This window comes from Microcaecilia unicolor, chromosome 7 (assembly GCF_901765095.1).
Source record: "Microcaecilia unicolor chromosome 7, aMicUni1.1, whole genome shotgun sequence".
Lineage (NCBI taxonomy): Eukaryota > Metazoa > Chordata > Amphibia > Gymnophiona > Siphonopidae > Microcaecilia > Microcaecilia unicolor.
This window is the reverse complement of record NC_044037.1, coordinates 96,519,169-96,547,060: the sequence shown is the minus strand read 5'-3', so window position 1 is coordinate 96,547,060 and position 27,892 is coordinate 96,519,169. Positions and strand designations below refer to the sequence as shown.

Below are 27,892 nucleotides of genomic sequence, written 5' to 3'. Positions count from 1 at the left end.
TCTTTAAACAGGGGATCTCTTTATAACTGCTGGGGGAAACGCCAAAAAAATGGTTTGTCTCCCGAATCTCCATATTCCAAATCACACCACACAAAAGCATGATCCGATACCCCGTAAGGACCTATCCCCGCACCCGTGAAAAAAACCCAGTGGAAATAAGCCAATAGTCTATTCTGGATTGCGAGCCATGAGCCCTTGAAAGATGTGTATAATCTCGATCTGAAGGGTTGTAGCCCGCCAAATGTCCAAAAGCTCCAACCCTGAGCATAGCAATGGGATCCCTTTATCCGAGGCCCCTTTGCCCCCTCTTGATCTATCCATAGAGGGGTGGTAATTTACCTTTTAAAACAGTCCTAAGTTTCTAGGTTAAACCAGTGTCTCCTAGTGATTCTCCGAATACGCCCTTCAAATTGTGAAAATCGCAGTGTGCACACTAAATCTGGCTTAGTTCTCCCAACGGTTCCACAGAGAAGAGCTTCTCTGTCCTTGTTTGTCTTTGGGGATAACCCCTATGAATGAATCAATCTGACGTTTGAACCGCCTGATTCTGAAATTCCTCAAAACTTGTACAAGTCTACAGAGTCCTAGAAACTGTTACTAAGGTAAAATTACTTTTAAATCTCTATTGTGGAAACTAGTAAAATGTAGGTAATTATTTTTATCAGTAAATTTCCTGTAAACTGTTTTGAAACAATATGTAGGTTTACTAATAAGAATATCCAAAAAAGGAATCTCTCTATCATGATAATGCATTTTAAAATGTAAATTAGGATCATAGTTGTTGAGCCAGTTAAAGAATTCAAAAAGTCTTGCAATGTCCTCTTGCCATAGCAAGAAAATATCGTCAATATACCGCTTATAAAACTTAATCTCTTCTGAAAAAGGATGCTCTTTCAAAAATTGTTTTTCAAAGTCTGCAACATATAAATTAACAATATCCGGGGCTCCCATCGCAGTGCTTTTGATCTGTTGAAAATACTTATCACAAAAACAAAAATAATTCTGTGTGAGTGATATTGTGGCTAATGTCAATATAAAATGGTTAGGAATATGTCTTACAGGAATCCTTTTTCTCAAGGTGTTTTCAATAACTACAATTGCTTCTAATTGAGGTACATTTGTGTTAAGGGCATTTATATCTAAGGTGACCAAAATAACATCCTCAAGATCACCATCAAAATCTTCCAGCCATTTAATCATTTTTGGCTGAAACATGAGTTGTGTCGAGTCTTTGTGACGAAAGTACTTTTCTGGACACCATTTGTGTGAGTTGTTGTTTGGTCTCTTCCACTGTTGTTTGCTTGCTTTACTCTAGGGGTGGGGCCAGCACAGTCCTGGGGCAGGTCTCTGCTGATGTTCCAACTCCAGAGAGGTCCTGCTTAGATGATCTGTGGGCTTAACAGCAACAACCAGATGGCAACAGGCAAACAGCACATTCCTTGCTCTTCCCTCCTGGCTATCTGGGGCTAATTCTGCCTGTGGTGGTCAGCCTTTAAAAATAGCAAAACAAAAACAAACATGCCATTCATTTACGTAGATTTATGAATGGCAAGGCTGATTTAAGTGCTGAAAAGCGGTGCTAAACTCTGAACTTCTTTTCCCCACCCTAAATCTGCCTGTTTTACTAGCCACTTTTATGCTTCTAAATTTAAAAGTTTAGTGAAATTTTAAGTATGAAGTTATGTCCTCAATCCTAGTACATCTGTAAAGAGGCTAATTTATGAGCATAACTCCAAAGTTAGGAGCATAAATCCTTTTGAATATTGGGCCTATGGAAGTAAAAATGAGGAAAGGTGTTGCTGATATCACTTTTAAATAGACTTATGTAAAGCAGTTTTTCCCAAGCTTGTCCCAGACAAGTCCTGGCCAGTCAGATTTGCAAGGTATCTGCAGTGAATAGAGGTTTGCACACACTGCATGCATTGCATGCAGATTTCTCTCATGCATATTCATTGTGGATATCCTGAAAATCTGACTGACTGGAGGCCCCCAGGACAATTACATATCTAATACATTTCTGAACAGCTTTCAGCTTTGTACTCCCTTGTATAAAGTCAGAGCAAAATCAGTGAGGCATGCTTGGATTATAACAATCATGTTGTTTTTCAAAGTGGATTTAGTATGAGAATGGGGGAGAAGATGAACCTGGATTGAATATTCCTGGAGGCCCTCTTTACTGTTACATTTATGAAGGAATGTTGTTTTGATTTCTCAGGAATTGTGAGAGGACGGGATGGGAAGGAAAATTTATAAAAACTAGGACTACTTTAATGAAGAACCTTGAATTTGAGTCCTTTCAAAATGGCTTCTCTGAAGTCATTATTTTATCCCCAGTGTTGGAAGTGAGTTGTGAAGTAGGACTTCTGTGAGGTTATGTTGATATCTCTGCATTGTTTTTCTCACAGTGCTCAGGTGGCAGGACTTCTGTGCGAAATGGTGGGCAGTGGGAAGCAGGAACTTCAGTACCACGGCTACTGCATGAATCATTTCAAAAAGCGGGTGAGGACTGTAAAAATAAAGGAGCACTGAGATGTTGGGGGAAGAAAGGACTGTTTATAATTGTAGTGCAAAAAATATTGATTTCTCCTGTGAATTGGTATCAGGTTGCTACTCTGATTTACTTATGGGGCCTCAGCTCCAGATGTAGAGTACACACGTGTTTTGTAAAATAGCCATAACTTCCCTTAAAATATTAATTTTTAACAAAGATCAAACAAGACTTCTGACAACAAGTTAAATAATATTTGGGTCTTGTCGTAAGCTGAAAAAGTGAGGAGGAGCAATAAAACTAGTTTGAAAATGTTCTTATGTGATCTGTGTGGAAACGTTTTAAGTGAGAAAACACAAAAACAAAATATTGAATATTTTGTTTCTAATGGTACAAGCTAAAAAGAATCTTAAAAAAAAGTGAACAGGTATGAATTGTGATGCTCGCATTTCACACACAATTTGGTTATCGGCACCTATTTCTGTTCATACAAATATGGATTCTGCACAGAAAAGGCTGATATCTTTATATATTTACCCATGGACATAAATATGCACCTGGAATGGAAAAGCAGTAAATAAAATAAATAAGCTGGGCAGCGCCTGGAAGTCTAGAGTATGCAGAGGCCTGGCGCTGGAGTGGAAACTGGAACTGGACCTTGCATTAATGCTGGGGCCTGTACTGGAGGTGAACCAGGACAGTAGGCCTGGAGCAAGTCACAGGGCTGGAATAGGAACCAGAAGCAAACAAACTGCAAGGTTGTACTGGAATCAGAAGTAGGTAGCGGATTAGCCTAGAGCTGAGAAACCTGGCAATATGGTCTTTGTGCTTAAGTGCCTCTAGTGAGCACGGTATTCTTAATTATGTGAATGTGACGCTAATTACATTTTAAAAAGGCATTTATAATCTACTTCAATCCAACTTTTGGGTTTGAGGCATGTTAGTCATAAGCCAAATACAAATTTATTTTTAAAACAAATTGTCAAAACTTTTCAGTTAAAATATTAGTACAGCAACATACCCCTAAATAAAACACTTTATCCTTCAATCTAATCACCAAAACAGGCCTCCGTTAACTGCTCCATTGATTTGAATAACCATGTTTTTAAACTTTTTTTTTTCCTTAAACATTTTGTGATTTTATTCTAATTGCAGAGGAGTGTGGTAGCCGTGTTAGTCCACTCTTAAGGTTATCAATAGAAATCAAACAAAATAAAACATGGAAAAGGAAATAAGATGATACCTTTTTTATTGGACATAACTTAATACATTTCTTGATTAGCTTTCGAAGGTTGCCCTTCTTTGTCAGATCGGAAATAAGCAAATGTCTTAATTCTAATTGCAGAAATGTAGGAAGTTCATTCCATTCCATTGGTGCCTGCTACCACCCTATCTCTAATCTCCACTTTCTAAATTAAGATAAAATTGTTTACTCTCAACTTTTGTATTATGTTGAATCTTCCAACGTGTTGCACCCGTAGCAGTCTGGCTTTAGGCTGGGCCACAACACAAAAAACATTTTGGCTTCTGTGTTGAATGACACTCACTTTGCTTTCGATTGTGGTGACGTGGTCCTGGTGGTATCTTTTTACTTGAGTGCCACCTTTGACCTTATTGATCTCTCCTTGCTTCTTGCTAGACTTGTTTGAAATAGGTAGCTCAGATTTAATTCTTCTCTGGTTTAGGTCCTTTCTTTCTCTTTGATCACACTTTCAGTGTTTCTTTGGCTTCGTTTTGAGTCAACTCCCTTTCCACTCTCGTGTTGTGTTCCCCAGGGCTTAGTTCTCTCACCTGTCTTTTCTATTATTTTCTTAAGGCCCCTTACCAGTCTTTAGTCAAGATACTTCCATTACATCATGTGTTTATGCCGTTGACATCCTCCTCCTCTCACCACAAAATCCGTATAATCCAAATCTTTCAATAGTGTTTTAATACAATAAGATCAGAACTAAACCATCCATTACTCACTCTCCTTTTTAGTTCTCCTAAATTTTGGCACAAGCTCATCTAAAATAGCCTCTCCATGTTTATTCCAATTATCAATAAAAGTCACTGGATCATCCAAACAATCTTCTGATAGGGCTTTTTCCCAAAAGCACCCTAGATTAATTCTGTTTTTAGCTTCATAACTGGTATAAAAGTTGTCAGTTTTTTTTTTAATTTAGTTGGTACCAATTAATATTAAAATACAGAGTATAATGATCCGACCACAAATTAGGGTCCAAGAAACATCTGAAAAAGTAACCGATCTGAGTTTAATAGAAAAAAGGAAAACAAAATCCTTCCATAAAACACAGTGGTTTCCTGTCACTCTAGTTTTTGCGCCATTTCTGCAATTGACGCTATATATGCTGAGAGTCTTTCTACTATTCTTCATTTTCTAGTGACAGTCGCATAGTACTGTATTGTGGGGTACATACATTTGGTATATCTTACAATAGGACCACTGAAGGCACATTCACTGCCGAAACATTGCAGTGTTTGGGTTGTTTCCAATCTGAAGTACCTTCTGTACTCTTCTTTTGATTTTCTGCTAGAAGACTTTTCCATGTTTTGCTAAGACTGATTTTGTCAATAAACTGAGCCATTGAATACATTCTGACTTGTGGGTTTGGCTCCTTCCGTTCTTTCCTTTGTTTGATCTGAGCTTAAAACACAAGTTATTATCTAACTGATGGTCATGTACATGAGTAGTCTGGGAACTTGGTACTGTAGAGCCCACACTTGATTATAAAAAGTTGTGTTCAGTGCTAACATGCTTAATGCAGCAAAAATGTGTTCTGCATTAACTTTGACATTTGTGCACGCTTAGGGGTTCCTTTTACAATGCCACGCTAGCAGTTATGGCACAGCAAATGTGACAAAGCCCATAGGACTTGAATGGGCTTAGTTGCATTTGCCACTCTGGAATCACTAGCGCAGCTATGTAAAAGGAGCCCTAATCGTGTGGTCATTGAGGGGATATGTCAGGGCGGAGAATGGATGAAGTTGCGCTAATCAACTAGCATGCTGACTTTGCCGCTACGCTAACTGGTTAGTGTATCCATAAATAGTGGTGTGACCTGGGAGGGGTGAAGGGCAGTGGTTCTCAAACCTGTTCCTGAAGGCACCCCAGCCAGTCAAATTTTCAGGATATCCACAATGAATATTCATGAGAGAGATTTGCATGCACTGCCTCCACTGCATGCAGATCTATCTCATGAATATTCATTGTGGATATCCTGAAAACTTGACTGGCTGGGGTGTCTCCAGGACCAGTGTGAGAACCACTGCCCTACACCCCTCCCAGGTCACGCCGCTCTTCCACTGCTGGTTTACTTTGGTTGCCGCTCCTTATAACATCTGCCTTGATATCACTCGTGCCACTGCTATGAGTTACGCTGGACCCAAACTCTGTAATTCTCTTCCTGTGCACCTCCTTCTAAACCTTCCTATGTTAAGTTTAAGGTGGTTCTAAAAAAATGCACCTTTTTAGCCTTGCATACCCTGTTACCCGCTGATTTTTGTTTTCTTTCTCTTGAGCAGCTAATTTCATATTTTGTGTAAACCGCGTAGAAGCCAAATTGGCGTATGCGGTATATCAAGCATATGTATGCAAGTAAATAAATAAATAAAGTAAGTTGCTGGGTGGGAAAGGGTTACATTGGGTTTGGGGGTGGGATTGCAGGGTATCTTTCTTTTCAGTATGGTACCAGCTTGTTTAATTTATTTGACTGATAAGGATATATGGTACACTACAAATGCCTGTTCAGCAACAACAGCTTCTTTTTTTCTTAGGAACTTTCAACTGATGATGGGAAAAAAAATACAAGTGCTGTAGTTAATAGAGACAAGAACAGAAAAAAAGCTGCTGACCGACAACAGAGGAGTAAAGACAAGTGTCCGGTAAGAACGAAATCTGCAACGCATCTAGGAAGGGGGAGACATTTTGCATGGACTGCTCTGTTACAGGACGAGGCACAGCAGATATTTTCACAAAATTGGTTAGTGTGAGAAGTCCAAATCTCCTCTGAAATGGCCTGCTGGAAAACATTATATTATACAGACTGTTGACCCAATAAGATTTATAAAGAATGTTTCCATTATGTAGCTTCCTACTATTCTAGAACCTGTGGGATAGTTGTGTCCATCAACCAGCAGGTAGAGGTAGAGAACTGAAAACTGAGCTGAGACATTTCTCTGGCATCCAGTCCAACTGCTCAGTATTTTCTATCTCCTGCAGGTGGATGGGCACACTTTTCAGCTTCTGGTTCTGAGTGATTTGCTCCTGGTCCAGTTAGTCAGCTGATCCCCAATTGAGTTGTGCGGGTGGCTTGAGTTTGTGGTGTCATATCTGGAGGTTTTCAGATCACTCAACTTCTTCCTTCCTTTCACCTATCCCCTGTTTTCTGTGGTGCCCTCCTTTTCCAACAACAACCTATTTATAAATGACCTAGAGATGGGAGTAACTAGTGAGATAATTAAATTTGCTGATGACACAAAGTTATTCAAAGTCGTTAAATCGCGGGACCTTACGAGACTGGGAAACTCGGTCGTCTAAATGGCAGATGACGTTTAATGTGAGCAAGTGCAAAGTGATGCATGTGGGAAAGAGGAACCCGAATTAGAGCTACGTCATGCAAGGTTCCACGTTAGGAGACACAGACCAAGAAAAGGATCTAGGTGTCGTCGTTGATGATATGTTGAAACCTTCTGCTCAGTGTGCTGCTGCGGCTAAGAGAGCAAATAGAATGTTAGGTATTATTAGGAAAGGAATGGAAAACAAAAATGAGGATGTTATAATGCCTTTGTATCGCTCCATGGTGCGACCGCTGCATCTCAAAAAAGATATTGTGGAATTAGAAAAGGTGCAGAGAAGGGCGACGAAAATGATAAAGGGGATGGGACGACTTCCCTATGAGGAAATGCTAAAGCGTCTAGGGCTCTTCAGCTTGGAGAAAAGGCGGCTGAGGGGAGATATGATAGAGATCTATAAAATAACGAGTGGAGTTGAACGGGTACATGTGAAGCGTCTGTTTACGCTTTCCAAAAATAGTAGGACTAGAGGGCATGCGATGAAACTACAATGTAGTAAATTTAAAACGAATCAGAGAAAATGTTTCTTCACTCAACGTGTAATTAAACTTTGGAATTCGTTGCCAGAGAATGTGGTAAAGGCGGTTAGCTTAGTGGAGTTTAAAAAAGGTTTGGACGGCTTCTTAATGGAAAACTTGGGGGAAATCCACTATTTCTGGGATAAGCATTATAAAATGTTTTGTACGTTTTGGGATCTTGCCAGGTATTTGTGACCTGGATTGGCCACTGTTGGAAACAGGATGCTGGGCTTGATGGACCTTTGGTCTTTCCCAGTATGGCAATACTTATGTACTTAGGTAACCTTAAAAAAAGAAAGGAGAAGGAAAGAGGTTTGCTGGAGAGCGTGGGACGGAGTATCATCTCTGGTGAGACTTGTGGAGACTGTGAATTTAGTGGGGGGGGGGGGGGAGGGGGAACAGCTGGCAGTGGTAGGTCCGACTAAAGTTTGACTTAGAACTGCTTGGAGAACTTAAGTTCTACTTGGTACAGGGAAGGGATCCTGAATTACCGCTTGTGACATGTTGTGCTACGCTGGTGATAGTTGGGGTGAATGATGACTGGCGGAGGCACGTAAACGGTGTTCCTGCTGTGGGACCTGCTGGCCAGCATTGGGGCACTGCAGTGTGTGCAAGCCAGGAATCTCATGAAATGTGGAGGAAACAGTAGGTGGCAGCACATCTTAGGATTCAGTGCAGCACATCTGACATATGCTAGGGTCTTCGGGCTGTCTGGCAGGGCCGGTGCGCAGTTTGATACAGGAGAGCACGGGAACAGATGCCATTTTGTCGGGGCTGACTGGCAATGAGGAGCATCCTCTGGCTGATCATGCGTAGAGCACAGCTACCATTTTACAGCCTCAGGGCCTGAAAAAGCATTCAGCTGCTTTGGGAACTTTGCTTTCTCTGGAGTTTATATTGCTCTTACGCCAGTCCTATTTACTGAATCAGGCACAGTCAGAGTTGCTGCAAGGTGCTTCCGTTTCTCGCCCCACTGCCCCTCCGGCTCCTAAGAGATCTTGTTTAGACCTACAGGTGTGGGCAGATGAGGTTATCTCTGCTTCTCCCTCTTTTATCTGATGTGTCGTCAGTCTATTCAGAGGAGCCATTATTGAAGGAGCCATCCTGAGGAGGAGGATGATCCAAAAGTGCTGAGGTTGTTTCATAAAGAGGAGCTCAGTAATCTTATTTCTGAAGCACTGGGCGGTGCTTTCCATTGAGGAGCCTTCTGCTTTAGCGTCAGGAGTTCCATCGTCATCAGTCATGAGGAGGCTTAGGAGGTCGTTCTAAGCCCTTCCTGATGCATCCAGACATTCAAGACCTGATTAAAGCAGAATGGGTCTTACCAGATGTGGCACTGAGAGTGGGAAGATTCATGGCTCTGCCTCTACCAGTTCTGGAGGAGAAAGATAAATTGCAGCTTCCCAGAGTGGGCTCCCTGGTTAGAGTGGTGACTAAGAAGACCACCTTGCCATTGAAAGGGGGCATTGCCCTAAAAGAGCTACAGGATATGAAGCTAGGTGGCTCACTGAAATAAGTCTTTGAAATGGCCTCTTTGGCCCTTCAAGCGAGAGTGTGCAGCTCATTCATGGCAAGAGCATGCCTGAAGTGGCATCAACAGTTGGCAACACAAGACGGGTGCCATAATACCCAGCTGTAAGTGAGATTGGCCTACTTGGCGGATGCTATTTATGACATGTTATAGATTACAGCCCGCAGTATGTCTTCAGCTGTCACGGCATGTCAGCAACTCTGGTTGCAGCATCAGTCACATATAGTTAAACTCAAGTGGCTATTTTTTTTAAATGTTATTTTCAGCACTTGATATACCATAAGTGATCCCTGAGATGACTAGCAGGTGAATTTTCGAAAGAGAAGGGCACCCGTCTTCCGACACAAATCGGGAGATGAGTGTCCTTCTCGCAAGGTTGCCCAAATCGGCATAATCAAAAGCCAATTTTGGGCGCCCTCAACTGCTTTTTGTCACGGGGACGACCAAAGTTCACGGGGGCGTGTCGGCAGTGTAGCGAAGGCGGGACTGGGGCGTGCTTAGGAGATGGGCGTCCTCAGCCGATAATGGAAAAAAGAAGGGCGTCCCTGATGAACACTTGGCCGACTTTACTTGGTCCATTTTTTTTTCACAACCAAGCATTAAAAAGGTGCCCGAACTGACCAGATGAGCACCGGAGGGAATCGGGGATGACCTCCCCTTACTCCCCAAGTGGTCACTAACCCCCTCCCACCCTCAAAAAAAAAAAACCTTTAAAAATACTTTTTTGCCAGCCTCTATGCCAGCCTCAAATGCCATACTCAGGTTCATCGCAGCAGTATGCAGGTACCTGGAGCAGTTGTAGTGGGTGCGGTGCACTTCAGGCAGGTGGACCCAGGCCTATCTCCCCCTACCTGTTACACTTGTGGTAACAGAAGCCCACTGTACCCACATGTAGTGCCCCTCTTCATCCCTAAGGGCTATGGTAGTGGTGTACAGTTGTGGGTTTTAGGTTTTGGTGGGTGGGTGGGGGGGGGTTGGGGGGCTCAGCACCCAAGGTAAGGGAGCTATGTACCTGGGACCTTTTTGTGAAGTCCACTACAGTGCCCCCTAGGGTGCCTGGTTGGTGTTCTGGCATGTCAGGGAGACCAATGCACTATGAATGCTGGCTCCTCCCACGACCAAATGGCTTGGATTTGGTAGTTTTTGAGATGGGCATCCTCGGTTTCCATTATCGCCGAAAATCAGGGACAACCATCTCTAAGGTTGACCTAAATTTCATGATTTGGGCGTCCCCAACCATATTATCGAAACGAAAGATGGATGCCCATCTTGTTTCGATAATATGGGTTGCCCCGCCCCTTTACAGGGCCGTCCTCATGAAAACTTGGGTGCCCCATTTGATTATGCCCCTCCACATGGTTTACAATTTCTATTACAGGTACTTTGCATTGGGCTTACATTCTAAGTTTTATATATTATACTTGGGGCAATGGAAGGCTAAGTGACTTGCCCAGGGTCACATGGCGCTGCAGAGGGAACTGAACCTGATTCCCCAGGATCTCAACCCACTGCCGACAGGCAGCAGCAGGAATCGAACCCGGTTCTCCAGGGCTGCAACCCACTGCACTAACAATTAGGCCTCTCCTCCATTCTACTATTGAGAGATCTCAGTAAGTTGGTGAGAGAACTGGAGGGAACTAAGCCACAGCAGTTCCCAGAGGATAAGCCAGAAGCTGCTGGCTGTCCATTATCAATTTGAGGCTGTCTTCGGGTAAGTTTCCGGAATCCTGGAAACTTGCAATAGTTTGCCCTGTCCTTAAAAAATCAACTTTGGACCCTTCCCTTCAGTTTGTAGTCATTATTGCCCAGTCTCAAATCTTTGTTATTTTTCAAAAATTCTTTAAAAAATAATTTTTGATCATCTTAGTTCTTTCGTTGAGAAATCACTGGCCCTTCACCCTAGACAATCAGGTTTTAGAAAACATCACAGTACTAAAACCATTATAACTTCCCTCCTAAGTGAGCTGCATTAACACTTCGAGCGACACAAAATTGTTTCTGTAATTTCTCTTGATCTATCGACAGCTTTTGACCTTATTGACCACTACTGTCGTATCTGGCTTCAGTGGGTCTTTCCGGTTTTGTGTTACCCTGGTTTTCTTTGTTTCTGTCACATAGATCCTTTCAGGTCCATGTCTCAGATATCCTCTCACAAAGACAGGGTACAAAGTTACTGTGGTATTCCCCAAGGATCAATTCTTTCTCCTCTACTTTTTAATCTCTTTCTTAGTCCTTTTGTCACTCTGATCCAATCGTTTGATATCGCAGTATGTGTATATGCCGATTATATTCTACTGTTGTTTCCCACCTCCCCTCTATCACCTTCACTCGTCTCTGTACTAGTGTGTGTCGACACAGTTGCATCATGGTTAAAAGATCATCACATAATACTTAATAAAGAAAAAGCAGTCGCCTGTTATTTCTCTGGCGCATTAACTCCCCCCGTCTTCTCCTATCTAATTGTTCAGTATTTCTATTACTCCAGTCTCTACTTTTCCGTTATTTGGTATTATCTTTGACTCTGCATTATCATTCATCCCACAAATCTCTCAATTATCCAAGGTTAGCTTTCTTAATTTTTGAAAATTAAGGGTGATACATTATTATTTTAATATAAAGCAGTTCCATACCCTTGTTCTATCCCTTTTAGCTCTTGTCTGGATTATGGCAATATCATTTATGCTTGTTTACCTCAGTCATCACTCAAAATAGTACAATATCTTCAAAACACTGCTATCTGCCTAATCTGTCATGCACACCATTATGACCACACCTCCCCTTTCCTAAAACAATTTAATTGGTCACCAATTCATCAATGAATCGTCTACAATGTCGCTGTACTAACATTTAAGAGGTCTTCAGTACTGGAGTAGGGTATCTTATTGATTTGTATTGTAGGTTTGGAGTAGTGATTACTTATGGATTTTGGTGTGAGACTAGGAGGAGGCTTACATGCTTTGGGTATGAGTTAGGGGAGGTCTGGACTGGCATGTGAGGGGATCAGGGATCTGTGGTGTTTGAGAGCATTGATTTTAAAAATCTGCTTCCACACATATTTGGGGGACAGCAAGATGATGTTGTCATCCCCCCAAATATATAGTTCTTATATTGATACTCTATTTCACTAAACTCCTAAATTTAGGAGCCTAAAAATGGGTGGCAACAGGGGCAAATTTATGGCAGGGAAAAAGGAGCTTAGCACTACAATTTTAATTGAAAGTGCTTAAATCTAGGCATATGAATGACAGGCCTAAACCTAGACTCATAATTTTAAACTCCAAAATGTAGGTAAATTTTCAGCTGAAAGCTTAAAGGCTTATCTTACCTTTTAGACATTCACAATTCCCTAGATATTTTAGAAAAGGTGGTGGTAAGGGCTCCTGTGCTAACCCCACTGTAACCGGGCAGTGATTACTGCTGGGTACAGTCCAGCGCTACAAAAATAAATTTTTGTAGCGCTGGAAATACAGCGCAGTAGGGTGGGAAGTATCACCAGGCTGCTGTGGTAGCCTGGCGGTACTTTTGTTATAGCGAGCGGTAAGCCCGTGTTGGGCTTACCACTGGTTAGTAAAAGGAGCCCTGGGTTTCAGCCAGGTACTTGTGACCTGGATTGGCCACTGTTAGAAGCAGGATACTGGACTACATGGACCATTGGTCTGACCCAATATGGCTATTCTTATGTTCTTAAGTTGGATTTGCTAAGAAATGGTTTTAACTACTGAATCATCCATAGCTGAAAAAAGACTTCACTACATTTCCACTCCTCCTCAGGCAGCAGCATGAATGCTCTGGGTGGTCATTGTCCCAGCTTAAAGAATTTCTGAAATAGACCCTGCAGATGGATGAACAGAGTGGTGGATAGATTTCTGCAGCTAGACAGATATCATAGGCTCTGCTAAAAGATGGTTTGAATGAATTTAGGCTCTCCAAAGATGAGGATAGAGGTGACATATAGGTATATAGATTGTACAGATTAGATTGACCATAGATAATGTTTGGCTCCCCCTAGTCAACGATACTACAAATACAGGAATAATCGCTTTCTAAGAAGTGCAGATGTTTCTGATCTCTTAAAGCGTAATATCTTCTTAAAGCAGACATGTTCTAAAATAATCAGATAGTATAACCTCCGCACAACAGCAAACACCAGAAGTCTCTCTTCTTTTTCTGAAATTTACTTTTATTGAATAAATGTAGCCAATTTCAGAGTTAGTAGATTCTCAGAAGTTACTACCCTGAGGCAAGAGACTTCGAAGTTCTGAGAGCTGTATCGAAGGGTGGAGATGGAGATTTGAAGAGAAGGAAGCTTTATGGCAGAGGTGGGAGAGCTGATAGGTGAATGAAGGTAGTTCAGAGATGGGATTTCAATTCATGCAGTGTCTTGAGAGAGAGAATGAACAAAGTAAAAAGACAAGATCTCTGCAGGGGAACCTGTGCATCCGATAACATGGAGAATGTCTGAGCTCAAGGGGCAGAGAGTTGAGAACAGTGCCCACAAGCCCAGGGGAGAGAGAGAGAAGGACCAGTAGGTACAGAACTTGAGACCAGGTAGGAGAGGTCCTAGAGAGCAGTCCTCGATTGGAGAGACAGGTCATACCCTAGCTGACCCATCAGGACAAAGATAGTAGAAATAATCAGGAAGTGACAATAGGTAAACAAAGGAATCAAGCTTGGCTGAAAAAGGGAGATTGCCCTTGCAGGAGAATAAACCAAACAAACTTTACACAAATAAGCAGGGGTGGCTGCAGCACAAGTGAGACTATTGCTCATATATCATTGCAGAAAGTAACTACAGCAGTAAAAATCATTAGAGCTGAGAATAACATTAAAAGCATTAAACACATTTTAAGGCTACTTAATAAAAACTAGTATAAGGCTACTGGGAGCAGATTTTCTTTTCGGTTGTTTTCTGTTTTTTTTTTTTGTTTGTTTTTTTTTAAATCCCTGATATCCTCACACCTTTAGGCTCTTGGATGTTCCAGCTGCTCCAGCTCTACGAAGGGTTCTGAAAACTCCATCAAGCAGTTTGTGAGCCCTGGTTCTCTGAAAAAGACCATGCAAACAGCAAATAAAAAGGAGATTTCCAAGGGTAAAAGCGCTGGGAGCAAAGGCAAAAAGAAGGATGCAGAACTCCATGCAGGCCAGAGAGGTCAAGACTGCGAGGGAAAAAGCTTCAAAGCAGGAACAAGTATGCATTATTAGCATAATTCACCAAAGGATTGCTGATATTAAGGGCCTGACTTTATAATGACACTTATGTGAGAAGTTGAAAAAGGTATGCTTTTTAAAGGTAACGTAGGTGCCTATGTGCTTTTATAAAGTTGGTTCCCAGAACCAGCCCTAATACTTCCTCATTTTATTTTTGTTAAATTTGTACCCCGCGCTTTCCCACTCATGGCAGGCTCTATGCGCCAGGCAATGGAGGGTTAAGTGACTTGCCCAGAGTTCACAAGGAGCTGCCTGTGCCGGGAATCGAACTCAGTTCCTCAGGACCAAAGTCCACCACCCTAACCACTAGGCCACTCCTCCACTCCACTTTTTTATTTACTAATCTTACACTGTTTGCATGCTAAGATTACAGAATACTAGCATTTACATTTGTGAATGTAACATTCCTGTGCACGCTGAGCACTATTCTGTAAATTGCATGCACAATGTTCGTAGAGTGTATTTGTTTTTGCAAGGGGCAGGGGTGGACTGACCATTGGGACAATAGGGCGGCGCCAGAGCACCCACAACAATAGAGGGTTCCCTTTCCCCATAGGTCCACCTAGTTTAATCATTTTTGTTAGGTAGTTAGTAGTTTTGTTAGTTATTGTCCGGGGGCCCAGATCACTGCTAGTCTGCCCCTGGCAAGGGGGCATATACATGGGTGAGTCTTACATTTACATGTGTAACGTATAGAATGCTATAAGTTTTGCGCTAAAGTGTAACATTTAGGTGTGTGCATTTCTACCTGACTAAGACCAGATGTAAGTGTGCGTGCCGGAATGTTGGCGCATATATGCCAATTTATGCTCTGTTCTGTAACAGCATCTAGGCACTAGTGCTGTCCAATTCACAATTCGTTTCAGAAATAAATCGTGAGTCCCGATTCGGGATTTCCTCACCTCCTGCCCGCTCACGCGCCCACTATCACCCAAGCTGCTGCTGCTGCTTCCCTCCCGCTGTCAAACAAGCCACTGCCGCTGCCACTGTTGCTTCCTTGCTGCTCTCCCGCTGTCACACAAGCCGCTGCTGCTACTTCCCTCAGCAGCAGCAGCAACAACAGCAACAAGAAGATAAACTTACGTGCCACTGGTCTCTCTATTGGCACAGGCTGCCGTCTCTGCCCCGGAACAGGAACGGACATCAGGTGGGCAGGACCGGCAGCTGCTCCAAGCCACCAATGCAAGGAGGTTTGATTGACAACTCCCTTTCCCTCTCCTCTGCGCAGTTGCATCCCCGTTAACCCAAAACAAAGCAAGCAAACCTATGAGCTGCTCTATCCACGTTGTCGTTCTTTATTGTTGGTAGCAGTTTTAATTGATCTCATTTATATTTTTAAACATGCTGGCTTGTGCAGGATATGGATGTACACAGAGGAAGTATTGGTTTCATCAGTAAGAGTCATTGGAGGGGCTAGTTATATTGACCCCCTGTATTTGTGCAGAGATATTTTAACCTACTAAAAGGCCACCAAAACAGATGACATGAGAATCAGGTGCTTAACAATCAGACTTACTATTTATAAGTACAATTAAAAACAAACAAACAAACAAACAAACCATTAATTAGGTTGAAACCTGGGAGCATTTAACATCTTTTTTTTTTCTTGTGCCTACATCAAAAGAAAAAGATGGCATGTGTGCTCTTGCTCCTATTAGCTGCCAAGCTCATACAAAGTTAATTATGTTCAGTGGAAAATAAATCTGTTGGCTCAGGCTGCTACCAAGTATTACATACTGAGGGCATTTGCTTTAAACTTTGTTTTAATTCTTTTATCCAGCCCTTACACTTTTGTTTGTTCTGTGTTAATGATTAAAAAAGAAAAAATGTCCTTGAACTCTTCTTGTTTGTCTGCTTTTTGGGTGAAGAAGCAGCTTCATGGCAGGACTACTTTTAAAAAACTTTTAAGGGCCCTTTCCTAAGGGTATGTTTTATTTGAACTTAATTTTAATACTGAACAATAATTGTGGAGATAATGTAGACATTTTAGAGACATAGAGGCTGGTGCAGTTTAACCTGTCATCGCAAATGGTTTCATGAATGTTTAAAATGTTCAGTTGCTTCTGCCTGTTTGTGCTACTCTGTCTGTTTTAATGTTAGCATAGGTCTGAGGCTATGGGCCTCTGTAGTTCAGTAAAGCTGAATCGAATCAAAAAACCAATTCATATGAGTGAATCGAATTGAATCAAATCGAGATCGTTTTGAGTGAATTGGACAGCGCTACTGGGCACCCAGATGTCATTACAGAGTAGTGCTTAGTGCCCAGCATTTTGCATGCATTCTGGTGCCTATCTTTTGGCACATTACAGTATACTGAATTGCCCCCATACCCCTGGATTCTATATGGTGCACCTAGCGTTCCGTTCTGAAATCCAAGCATATTATCTAACAATGCGCATAACTAAATTGGCTTAAGCCAGTCTGCATTAACAGCATTTAACAAGCAATAATGAGCACTAATTGGCAATAATTAGAATTTACACGCGTAACTTGCTAAACGGATTCTGTAATTCACTGCGCCTAAATTCTAATGTGTACAGGCAAAAGGGGCGTGGTTTTGGGTGAGGAAATGGGTGTTTTGTGGTCGCTCTAAAAATTTATGCATGTAGTTATAGAATATGGCCCAATGCGCCTAAATCTATTTGCCACGATTTACACCACATTTTCATTGGTGTAAGGGCCTGTAGTTTTAAGCACAGGGATATCAATTAAGCATATTCTGTATACTGTGCCTAAATATAGGCACCCCTTATAGAATACGCTTGGATGGAAATGTTTTCCTTGTAGATTTTCTAAGCACCATATATAGATTCTGGCCCCTAGTGCACAAATGCCAGTGTACAAATGTACACCTGTTCTGAAACTGGTGCACCTGTGTGCATGTATTCTATGCATGTACATATGTATGTTATGAAATATGAATGTACAGCATGACTTGAATACCTACATATTGCGCACACATACGTATGCATTGTTTTGTTACTGTGCATAATTATTGGCATGTATACTGTCACACGATTTTGGAAAGGTTACCCACAGATAGAAATGGCCTTTTTAAAAATTTGTGCAGCCATATATATGCATAAAGTTTGCATGCCAAAAAAATGTGCATAGACTTTTACATGGACCACATGTGCTGTAGTTGTTCTAACATTGTGGGTGGATGGAACAGAGGCAGACCTGAGATTTATGTGGGACGACTTCCCTATGAGGAAAGGCTAAAGCGGCTGGGGCTCTTCAGCTTGGAGAAAAGACGGCTGAGGGGAGATATGATAGAGGTATATAAAATAATGAGTGGAGTGGAACGGATAGACGTGAAGCGTCTGTTTACACTTTCCAAAAATGCTAGGACTAGGGGGCGTGCGATGAAGCTACAAAGTAGTAAATTTAAAACGAATCGGAGAAAATGTTTCTTCACTCAATGTGTAATTAAACTCTGGAATTCGTTGCCAGAGAATGTGGTAAAGGCGGTTAGCTTAGCAGAGTTTAAAAAAGGTTTGGATGGCTTCCTAAAGGAAAAGTCCATAGACCATTATTAAATTGGACTTGGGGAAAATCCACTATTTCTGGGATAAGCAGCATAAAATGTTTTGTACTTTTTTTGGGATCTTGCCGGGTATTTGTGACCTGAATTGGCCACTGTTGGAAATAGGATGCTGGGCTTGATGGACCTTTGGTCTGTCCCAGTATGGCAATACTTATGTACTTACGTACTATGTACTTATGTGTGTAATTTATAAAATATGTATAGAGTATGTGCCTATAATTTCATCACCTTTAGAGCAGGAACAAATTAGTGTGCTTGAATTTGCATGCTGCTGGGGCAGGGTCAGGGAACCTATTTCATGAAAGTCCACGCTTATGCACTCTTAACATACTACTACTACTTATCATTTCTAGACATACGCAGCGCTGTACACTTGAACATGAAGAGACAGTCCCTGCTCGACAGAGCTTACAGTCTAATTAGGACAGGCAAACAGGACAAACAAGAAAAATCATCTACGGTGAAGCCCCAGCATACATGGACACCCTAATCAACTTGCCACCTAGGAACTCTCACAGATCAGCTCGGTCGTACCTAAATCTTCATTACCCAGTATATAGTGGCCTCAAGTACAAGACCACCTATGCATCCTCCTTCTCCTATACTAGTGCTCATTTGTGGAATGGTCTGCCTAAATTGGTGAAACTTACTCCTGATCACCCAACCTTCAAAAAGCACCTCAAGACCTTTTTATTTGGCCAAGCTTACGCTCAAAACCCGCCTAGCATTTCTTACTTCTGACTGTCTCTGTCATGGTGTCATGTTGATCACCACTACTCTTTCTCTTTTACCCTCTCTCTCTTACGCTTCTAAGCCATTCATTGTTTGCTGACTTGATGTATGTTTATATAGATTGTCGTAAGCCACATTTGGCCTACCCATGGGTGGGGAATTGTGGGATATAAATGCTATAAATAATAAATAAGGAATATTAAAATGAGGATGATAAAATAAGGGTTCTGAACAAGTGAATAAGGGTTAGGAGTTAAAAGCAGCATCAAAAAGGTGGGCTTTTAGCTTAGATTTGAAGAAGGTCAGAGATGGAGCTTGACGTACCGTCTCAGGAAGTCTATTCCAGGCATATGGTGCAGCAAGATAAAAGGAACGGAGTCTGGAGTTAGCAGTGGAGGAGAAGGGTGCAGATAAGAGAGATTTACCCAGTGAACGGAGCTCCCGGGGAGGAATGTAGGGAGAGATGAGAGTGGAGAGGTACTGAGGAGCTGCAAAGTGAATGCAGCAGCAGCAGGGGGGGATGGCCTTGCCCCAGACCCGGCCTAGTCTCTCTGCGGCCCTGGGCCAGAGCCACAGGAATTCTTTACCCTGAGTACTCTGTAGATACAGAGGAGCAAAGAACGTGCAGAGAATTTTAGACTTAAATTCCCTTGCATGCTTCCATGAACCCACCCTAAGCCTGCCGCCCATAACAACCCTTTTCCCAAGGGGGTGCAATTTTCAAAGGGTAGTCACATAGGGGTCCTTTTACTAAGGTATGCTAACAGATTTAGCGTGGGTGGTAAATGATAAGATACCCGTAGGAATAGAGTTCCATTCCATTCCAATGCTTATATCCTACTTAAATCAAGGAATCAAAGTGGGTTACATAAAAAAAAAAAGATTACATCAATTTAAGCAGAACCTAAATATTTGTCAAAGAGGGAAACCAAGTCTCAACAAAGTGCTAGAACAGGTCATTATCCTTCTGTAAGGAAAAGTTGACACTTGAACATGAGAAACTGAGCAACAGCCTGCCAGTGTTGCCAGGTGGGCGGTTTTACCGCCCAATTGGGCGGTTTTCCGCGACCCGCCGCGGGAAATTTTTGCCCGCGGCGGGTTGCGGTTTTTTGGGCTGGTTTTTGTGCTTCGGGCGGTTTTTTTAGGTGGCTTTTTCGGCCGCGGTGGGCGGGGTTAGTGACATTTTTGGGCGGGGTTAGTGACGTGGGAGGCGGGGTTAGTGACGGGGAAGGCGGGGTTAGTGACGTGGGAGGCGGGGTTAGTGACGGGGAAGGCGGGGTTAGTGACGGGGAAGGCGGGGCCGATGACGGCGGGGGCGGGTTGATGACGGCGGGGGCGGGGGTGATGACGCGGGGGCGGGGGTGTCAGGGGCGGGGTTTGAGTTTGGGCGGGTTTTGGGCTGGATTTTGGGCTCCTTTAGGCTGGAAAAATATTTTCCACCTGGCAACCCTGCAGCCTGCAAAGATCTTATGAACGGAACAGGCCAGTTTCCATATCATCATGCTGATCAATCCATAGACTGGTGGGTTGTGTCCATCTACCAGCAGGTGGAGATAGAGAGCAAACTTTTGCCTCCCTATATGTGGTCATGTGCTGCCGGAAACTCCTCAGTATGTTCTCTATCTCAGCAGGTGGTGGTCACACACAGCAGCAGCTCTGGCTAGGCCTCCAAGCCTAATTTTTAGGTTTTGTTGAGTGCCTGGGGTTTAGGGCTCTTCTTGAGCAAGTGCAAACCTGGTGGCGCCAGGTCCCTCCTTTTCTCCCCCCTCCCGCTGGCTCCGTTAAAAAAAAAAAAAATTTTGAACGTCCTTAAAGGCGTTTATTTCGACGTTTATTTAAACGTTTATTGCAGCTACTCACTGGGACACCAGGTCGTTACAGCTCGGAGCGGAAAGCAGGTAATTTTTACCTTTTTATAGCGGGCAGGGGGTTCCCCGATTGATCTCCACGTGGCCTATGGCGTCGGAGGGCGAGGGCGCAAAGAGTCGCTCCCCGGATCGCTTGGGCGCTTCTAGAGGGGATGCGGGGGTCTTGAAGTCTGATTCGCCCTTGTTGGGTGACAGTTTCGTGACCGATGAGTGTCCCGGTCCTTCCTCCGGTGTGGCGGTTTTTCCCGCCATAAACGCCCATCCCCCGCTGCTCGCCTCCGCCATCTTGGCCGGCCACGCGGCTCGGACGGCTTCTTCTTGGGCCGCCCTTGAGGTTGGGAGACATTAATGCCATGAACGCCCTTAATTTGGGCGACGGCACAAAAGCGGCTAAAGTTAAGCGCCGTCCTTCCCGCGCGGCTCCTTCGCGGAGTGTCGCGCCGGACGCCATCTTGGATGCGCAGCATGTCTCTCCCCCGCTCTTGCGAGCGCCGGTTGAGGGTGCGTCTAGGGCTGTAGCCCAGGCTGCGGAAGTGCACAGTCTGGGGGGTTTCTCCCCCGAGTTTGTTTTGCTGCTGCATCAGGCCTTCCTTATGCAAAACGCTGCCCCTGCTCCCTCGTCTGGTAAAGAGGTTGAGGCCCCCGGAGGTAAACGCCCTCGGGTTGATTCCCAGGCCTTGGAGGACTTTGTCTCCTCCGATGTAGATGAGGGCAGCGTATCTGAGTTCTCCCAACGGTCCTTTGCGGATTCCTTGGAGGAGACGGATCCCCGCTCGGATGGAGCGGATGACCCCTCTGCAGCGCGGCTCTTTAGCTCAGAGGATTTGCCCAACCTGTTAGTGCAGGCCATGGGCATTTTGAAGATTTCCTCTCCGGAGGACGTCTCTCCCTCAGCCCCTGTTGGCTCTGCCATTATGCTGGGGACGAAGCCCCCGCCTAGAACCTTCCACGTGCATGATGCCATGCACACCTTAATTTCGGCTCAATGGGATGTCCCGGAAGCGAGCCTTAAAGTGGCTAGGGCTATGTCCCGCCTCTACCCTTTGCCTGAAAGTGAACGTGAGGCCTATCTGTGGCCTACCGTGGATTCTTTAATCACTGCGGTGACTAAGAAAACGGCATTGCCGGTGGAAGGTGGCACGGCCCTAAAGGACGCCCAAGACAGAAGATTGGAGGCGGCCTTAAGGTCGTCCTTTGAGGCGGCTGCTTTAAGTTTGCAGGCCTCAGTTTGCGGCTCCTATGTGGCCAGGGCGTGCCTGACTATGGTGCAGCGGGCTTCCCCCTCGGATCATTCCTTGAGGGCTGATTGGCCGGCCCTGGAATCGGGCTTAGCCTATTTGGCAGACTTGCTGTATGATGTCTTGAGGGCCTCAGCTAAGGGCATGGCTCAGACAATCTCTGCGCGGCGGTGGCTTTGGCTGAAGCATTGGTCTGCTGACCACGCCTCTAAATCCCGCCTGGCTAGATTGCCTTTTAAAGGCAAGCTGCTCTTTGGGGTCAAGCTGTACAAAATCGTGACCGATCTCGGCACGTCTAAGGGCAAGAAGTTACCAGAGGTCAGGGCTCGGGCTAGTACTCGCCCCGGTACCTCCAGAGGACGGTTTCAGGAAGCCCGTCGGTACCGCCCGGGCAGGTCGGGCTCCTCTGCCCCCTCTTCCTTCAAGAGGAACTTCTCCCCCAAGCAGCATTCCTTTCGCAGAGACCGCCGTCCCGGAGGTGCTCCCTCCGGTCCTCCCCCAGGGTCTCGTACCCAATGACGGGGCCTTGGTCCACGCCCCAGTGCAGATTGGTGGACGGCTGTCCTCGTTTCTGGGCGAGTGGACCACAATAACTTCAGACGCTTGGGTGCTGGAAGTCATCAGAGACGGCTACAAGCTAGAGTTCTGCCGACCCTTAAGAGATGGGTTTGTTCTCTCTCCCTGCAAGTCTCCGGTCAAAGCTGTGGCAGTGCAGCAGACCTTGGACAACCTGATCCGCCTGGGTGCGGTCGTTCCGGTGCCAGAAAATCAGCTTGGCAAGGGACGTTACTCCATTTACTTTGTGGTACCAAAGAAAGGAGGTTCTGTACGGCCTATCCTCGACCTCAAAGGGGTCAATTGGGCCTTGAAAGTGCGGCACTTTCGCATGGAGACTCTCCGCTCTGTTATAGCGGCAGTGAAGGCAGGAGAGTTCTTGGCTTCCTTGGACATCAAGGAAGCGTACCTGCATATTCCCATCTGGCCTCCTCATCAACGCTTTCTGCGTTTTGCAGTCCTGGGACGACACTTCCAGTTCAGAGCCCTCCCTTTCGGGTTGGCTACTGCTCCGCGGACCTTCTCCAAAGTAATGGTGGTCATCGCGGCCTTCCTGCGAAGGGAAGGAGTACAAGTCCATCCTTATCTGGACGACTGGTTGATCCGAGCCCCCTCTTATGCAGAGTGCGGCAAAGCTGTGGACCGGGTAGTTGCTCTGTTGAGCTCCCTGGGGTGGATCATCAACTGGGAGGAGAGCCAGCTGCGCCCGACTCAGTCCCTGGAGTATCTGGGAGTTCGATTCGACACCCAAGTGGGCAGAGTGTTCCTGCCAGACAATCGGATTGTCAAACTTCAGGCTCAGGTGGACCAGTTCCTAGTAGCCTCTCCTCTTCGGGCTTGGGACTATGTGCAGCTGTTGGGCTCTATGACGGCCACGATGGAAGTAGTGCCCTGGGCCAGGGCTCATATGAGACCACTACAACACTCTCTGCTGCAGCGCTGGACTCCGATGTCGGAGGATTATGCTGTGCGCCTTCCCTTCGACCCAGCAGTGCGCAAAGCGCTGAGCTGGTGGATGCAGACAGACAAGTTGTCTGCGGGAATGCCTCTGGTGACCCCGGAATGGATTGTCGTCACGACGGACGCCTCTTTGTCGGGCTGGGGAGCCCACTGCTTGGGAAGGACAGTGCAGGGGCTCTGGTCTCCTGCAGAGGCAAAGTGGTCTATCAACCTCCTGGAACTCAGAGCCATTCGGTTGGCGCTTTTGGAGTTCATCCCGGTACTGGTGTTGAAGCCAGTACGGGTCCTGTCGGACAATGCCACAGCTGTGGCCTATGTCAACCGCCAGGGAGGTACCAAGAGCGCCCCTCTAGCCAAGGAGGCCATGAATCTATGCCAGTGGGCGGAAGCGAACCTGGAACAGCTGTCAGCGGCCCACATTGCCGGAGTCATGAATGTCAAGGCGGACTTTCTCAGTCGCCATACCTTGGATCCCGGAGAGTGGCAGCTATCTGCTCAGGCGTTCTTGGACATCACGAAGCGCTGGGGCCAGCCGAGCCTAGATCTGATGGCGTCATCGGCCAATTGCCAAGTGCCGCGCTTTTTCAGCAGAGGACGGGACCCTCGATCCCTGGGAGTAGATGCTCTTCTCCAACAGTGGCCGACACAAGAGCTTCTCTATGTGTTCCTGCCCTGGCCCATGTTGGGCAGGGTGCTAGACTGGGTGGCAAAGCATCCGGGCCGGATAATCCTGGTGGGTCCGGATTGGCCCAGACGTCCCTGGTATGCGGACTTGATCAGGCTATCAGTCGACGATCCTCTGCGGCTGCCAGTGGAGCAGGGCCTGTTACATCAGGGTCCCGTGGTGATGGAGGATCCCTCCCCATTTGGTCTTACGGCCTGGCTATTGAGCGGCAGCGTCTGAGAAAGAAGGGCTTCTCAGACAAGGTCATCGCCACTATGCTGAGAGCGAGGAAGCTCTACTTCTACTGCTTACGCCAGGGTTTGGCGTATCTTTGCAGCGTGGTGTGAAGCAGGCTCACTTTCTCCCTTCACTGCTCCAATTTCTTCAGTGTTGACGTTCCTGCAAGAAGGTCTGGAGAAAGGCCTGTCGCTCAGTTCCCTTAAAGTCCAGGTAGCGGCTCTGGCTTGCTTCAGGGGCCGCCTGAAGGGTGTTTCCCTGGCTTCGCAGCCAGATGTGGTGCGCTTTCTCAAGGGAGTTAATCACCTGCGCCCTCCTCTGCACTCAGTGGTGCCTGCGTGGAATCTCAACCTGGTGCTAAGAGCATTGCAGAAGCCGCCTTTTGAACCCTTGTCGAGGGCATCTCTGAAAGACCTGACGTTGAAAGCAGTCTTTTTGGTGGCTATCACTTCAGCCAGAAGAGTTTCCGAGCTCCAGGCACTCTCATGTCGAGAGCCTTTTCTGCAGTTCACTGAGGCAGGAGTGACTATTCGCACAGTGCCTTCCTTCCTGCCCAAGATTGTTTCTCGCTTCCATGTGAATCAGCAGCTCTGTCTCCCTTCCTTTTGTAGGGAGGACTACCCAGAGGAATACTCTGCTCTCAAATATCTGGATGTGAGACGTGTCATCATCAGATACTTGGAAGTGACCAATGATTTCCGGAAATCGGATCATCTGTTTGTCCTGTTTGCAGGTCCTCGTAAGGGTCTGCAGGCTGCTAAGCCTACAGTGGCAAGATGGGTCAAGGAAGCCATTGCAGCGGCTTATGTGGCCGCGGGGAAGGTGCCGCCTATCCAGCTGAAGGCTCACTCCACTAGAGCTCAGGCGGCCTCGATGGCAGAGGCCGGGTCCGTCTCCTTGGAAGAGATTTGCAAGGCGGCAACTTGGGCTTCGGCCCATACCTTCTCCAGGCATTACCGCTTGACTGTGGCTGCTCGGGCGGAGGCCCGGTTTGGAGCTTCAGTGTTGCAGTCAGGGATTTCAATGTCCCGCCCTGGGTGAGTACTGCTTCGGTACATCCCACCAGTCTATGGATTGATCAGCATGATGATATGGAAGGTAAAATTATGTATCATACCTGATAATTTTCTTTCCATTAATCATAGCTGATCAATCCATAGTCCCTCCCAGATATCTGTATTGGTTATATTCTGGTTGCATTTCAGGTTCAAGTTTAGTCTTCAGTTCCTGTTCAGGAGGACTTCGTGTTCAAGTTTTTCAATGGATTCTTCAAGAGTTGAGACGAATTTGTGTTACAGTGAGCTGCTGCATTCCTCTCCCCTCCGTTTTACGGGGCTGGATTGAGACTTAAATTCTGCCAGTGCTCCCTCCCGCTTCGTGCGGCAGTAGGGCAGCTTTGTATCCCTCCCGCTTCGGCGGTGTTAGGGTCAGTCAGCTCCTCCCGTGGTTGCGGTTGCAGGATAAGCCAGATCCCCCCGCATCGGCGGGTGTGGTGTCCCTCCCCCGCTCCGCGGGGATGAGCTGGACGGATTCCCCTCCCCCACTTGTGTGGGGATGAGCTGGGTTAATTCCCCTCCCCCGTTTCGGCGGTGGTGAGCTGGGCAGAGTGTCCCTTTGTGGGTGTAATTCTCTAAGTGCTGAGTCCTGCGGATGGAGCTTTGATATCGACATACTGAGGAGTTTCCGGCAGCACATGACCACATATAGGGAGGCAAAAGTTTGCTCTCTATCTCCACCTGCTGGTAGATGGACACAACCCACCAGTCTATGGATTGATCAGCTATGATTAATGGAAAGAAAATTATCAGGTATGATACATAATTTTACCTTAACATCCACCCGAGCTCTCACCGGTAACCAATGAAATTCTCTCAGTAGAGAAGATAGTAGATCTTACGTCTATATATCAATTTTGCTGCAGTGTTCTGTGCCAGAGCCGGTGGTGGGCAGCGGGACTGGTGGTTGGGAGGTGAGGATAGTGCTGGGCAGACTTATACGGTCTGTGCCAGAGCCGGTGGTTGGGAGGAGGGGCTGGTGGTTGGGAGGCGGGGATAGTGCTGGGCAGACTTATACGGTCTGTGCCAGAGCCGGTGGTGGGCAGCAGGACTGGTGGTTGGGAGGTGGGGATAGTGCTGGGCAGACTTATACGGTCTGTGCCAGAGCCGGTGGTTGGGAGGAGGGGCTGGAGTTGGGAGGCGGGGATAGTGCTGGGCAGACTTATACGGTCTGTGCCAGAGCCGGTGGTGGGCAGCGGGACTGGTGGTTGGGAGGTGAGGATAGTGCTGGGCAGACTTATACGGTCTGTGCCAGAGCCGGTGGTTGGGAGGAGGGGCTGGTGGTTGGGAGGCGGGGATAGTGCTGGGCAGACTTATACGGTCTGTGCCAGAGCCGGTGGTGGGTAGCGGGACTGGTGGTTGGGAGGCGGGGATAGTGCTGGGCAGACTTATACGGTCTGTGCCAGAGCCGGTGGTTGGGAGTAGGGGCTGGGGTTGGGAGGCGGGGATAGTGCTGGGCAGACTTATACAGTCTGTGCCCTGAAGAGCACAGGTACAAATCAAGGTAGGGTATACACAGAAAGTAATACATATGAGTTTATCTTGTTGGGCAGACTGGATGGACCATGCAGGTCTTTTTCTGCCGTCATCTACTATGTTACTATAATAAAACTCACCCTCAACGTTCTGAAGACAACGTTCTGAAGTCACTCAATCACTCCCTGAAGGGTTCGTGGATTCATGGTGGTGAAGCCACTCCACTGACCCGTGCCCCACCCACGCGTCAAACGTCAGAACGTTGTCTTCAGAACAGTAAACTAAAGGAAGGGATCGCAACCAAGCAGGTGGAGGAGTACCTACTCCTCCCCCTGCCTAGGAAACCAGCCCACCAACCTCCAGATCCACCCGCGGAAAAAATCTGGAGGGAAACCACGTCCAAAGCTCCGGAGTACAAATGACTCCGGACACCAGTGTTCCAAGTCCAACCCCCCCCCCCCCCCCCCCAAGCCACCCACCAAAGCTGCAGTTCGAAAGAAGCCCCGCCCACAGAATGTAGGAGGTGCAAAATCCACCCGCAACACCCCCCCCCCCCAAGCCACCCACCGTCGCGTTGCTTTGCCGGCGGGGGACCCGAAACCCCGCCAGCAGAAGTCCTGTGTTGTCTGCTGAGTCTCACTCCAGCGATCTTTGGCGTTGCTTGCTAGCCTGTGCAAGGCGGGGTTCTGTGCTAGCAACGCCGAAGATCGCTGGAGTGAGACTCAGCAGACAACACAGGACTTCTGCTGGCGGGATTTTGGGTCACTCGCCAGCAAAACTACGCGACAGTGGGTGCGATGGCGACGGTGGGTGGGATGGCAGTGGGCGAGTGCATCGCGGTGGGTGGGATGGCGGCGGGGGGGGGGGGCATCGCGCTGAGGAGGCGCTTCCTTCTTCTTTAAAGCAGGATTCCCCCCCCACAAAACTGAACTATACAACACACACACACTCTCATCTGACAGCGCTTCCTGAACCCCCCCCAAACACACTTACTCACTCTCATTTGGCCACACTTCCTCAACGCCCCCCCCAACACACACACACTCTCACATCTGCCAGTGCTTCCTGAAACCCCTGCCCCCCCACACTCACTCATCTGGCAGTGGTTACTGAACCCCCCCCCCCCACACACACACACACACTCTCTCATTTGGCCACACTTCCTCAACACCCCCCCCCCCCCAACATACACACTCTCTCATCTGGCAGCGCTTCCTAAACCCCCCCAAACACACTTACT

The 27,892-nt window shown here is 46.3% G+C and overlaps 1 protein-coding gene across 1 annotated transcript in view; it reads left to right on the top strand.

Annotated features, from left to right (window-relative positions):
• LOC115474051 (protein AF-10-like) overlaps positions 1-27,892 on the top strand; it is a 100,147-nt gene that overhangs the window by 21,904 nt on the left and 50,351 nt on the right. The window contains exons 6-8 of the mRNA XM_030209347.1: positions 2,406-2,499; positions 6,266-6,373; positions 14,078-14,300. Coding sequence (XP_030065207.1) covers positions 2,406-2,499; positions 6,266-6,373; positions 14,078-14,300 — 425 coding nt within the window. The remainder of the gene's footprint in view (positions 1-2,405; positions 2,500-6,265; positions 6,374-14,077; positions 14,301-27,892) is intronic.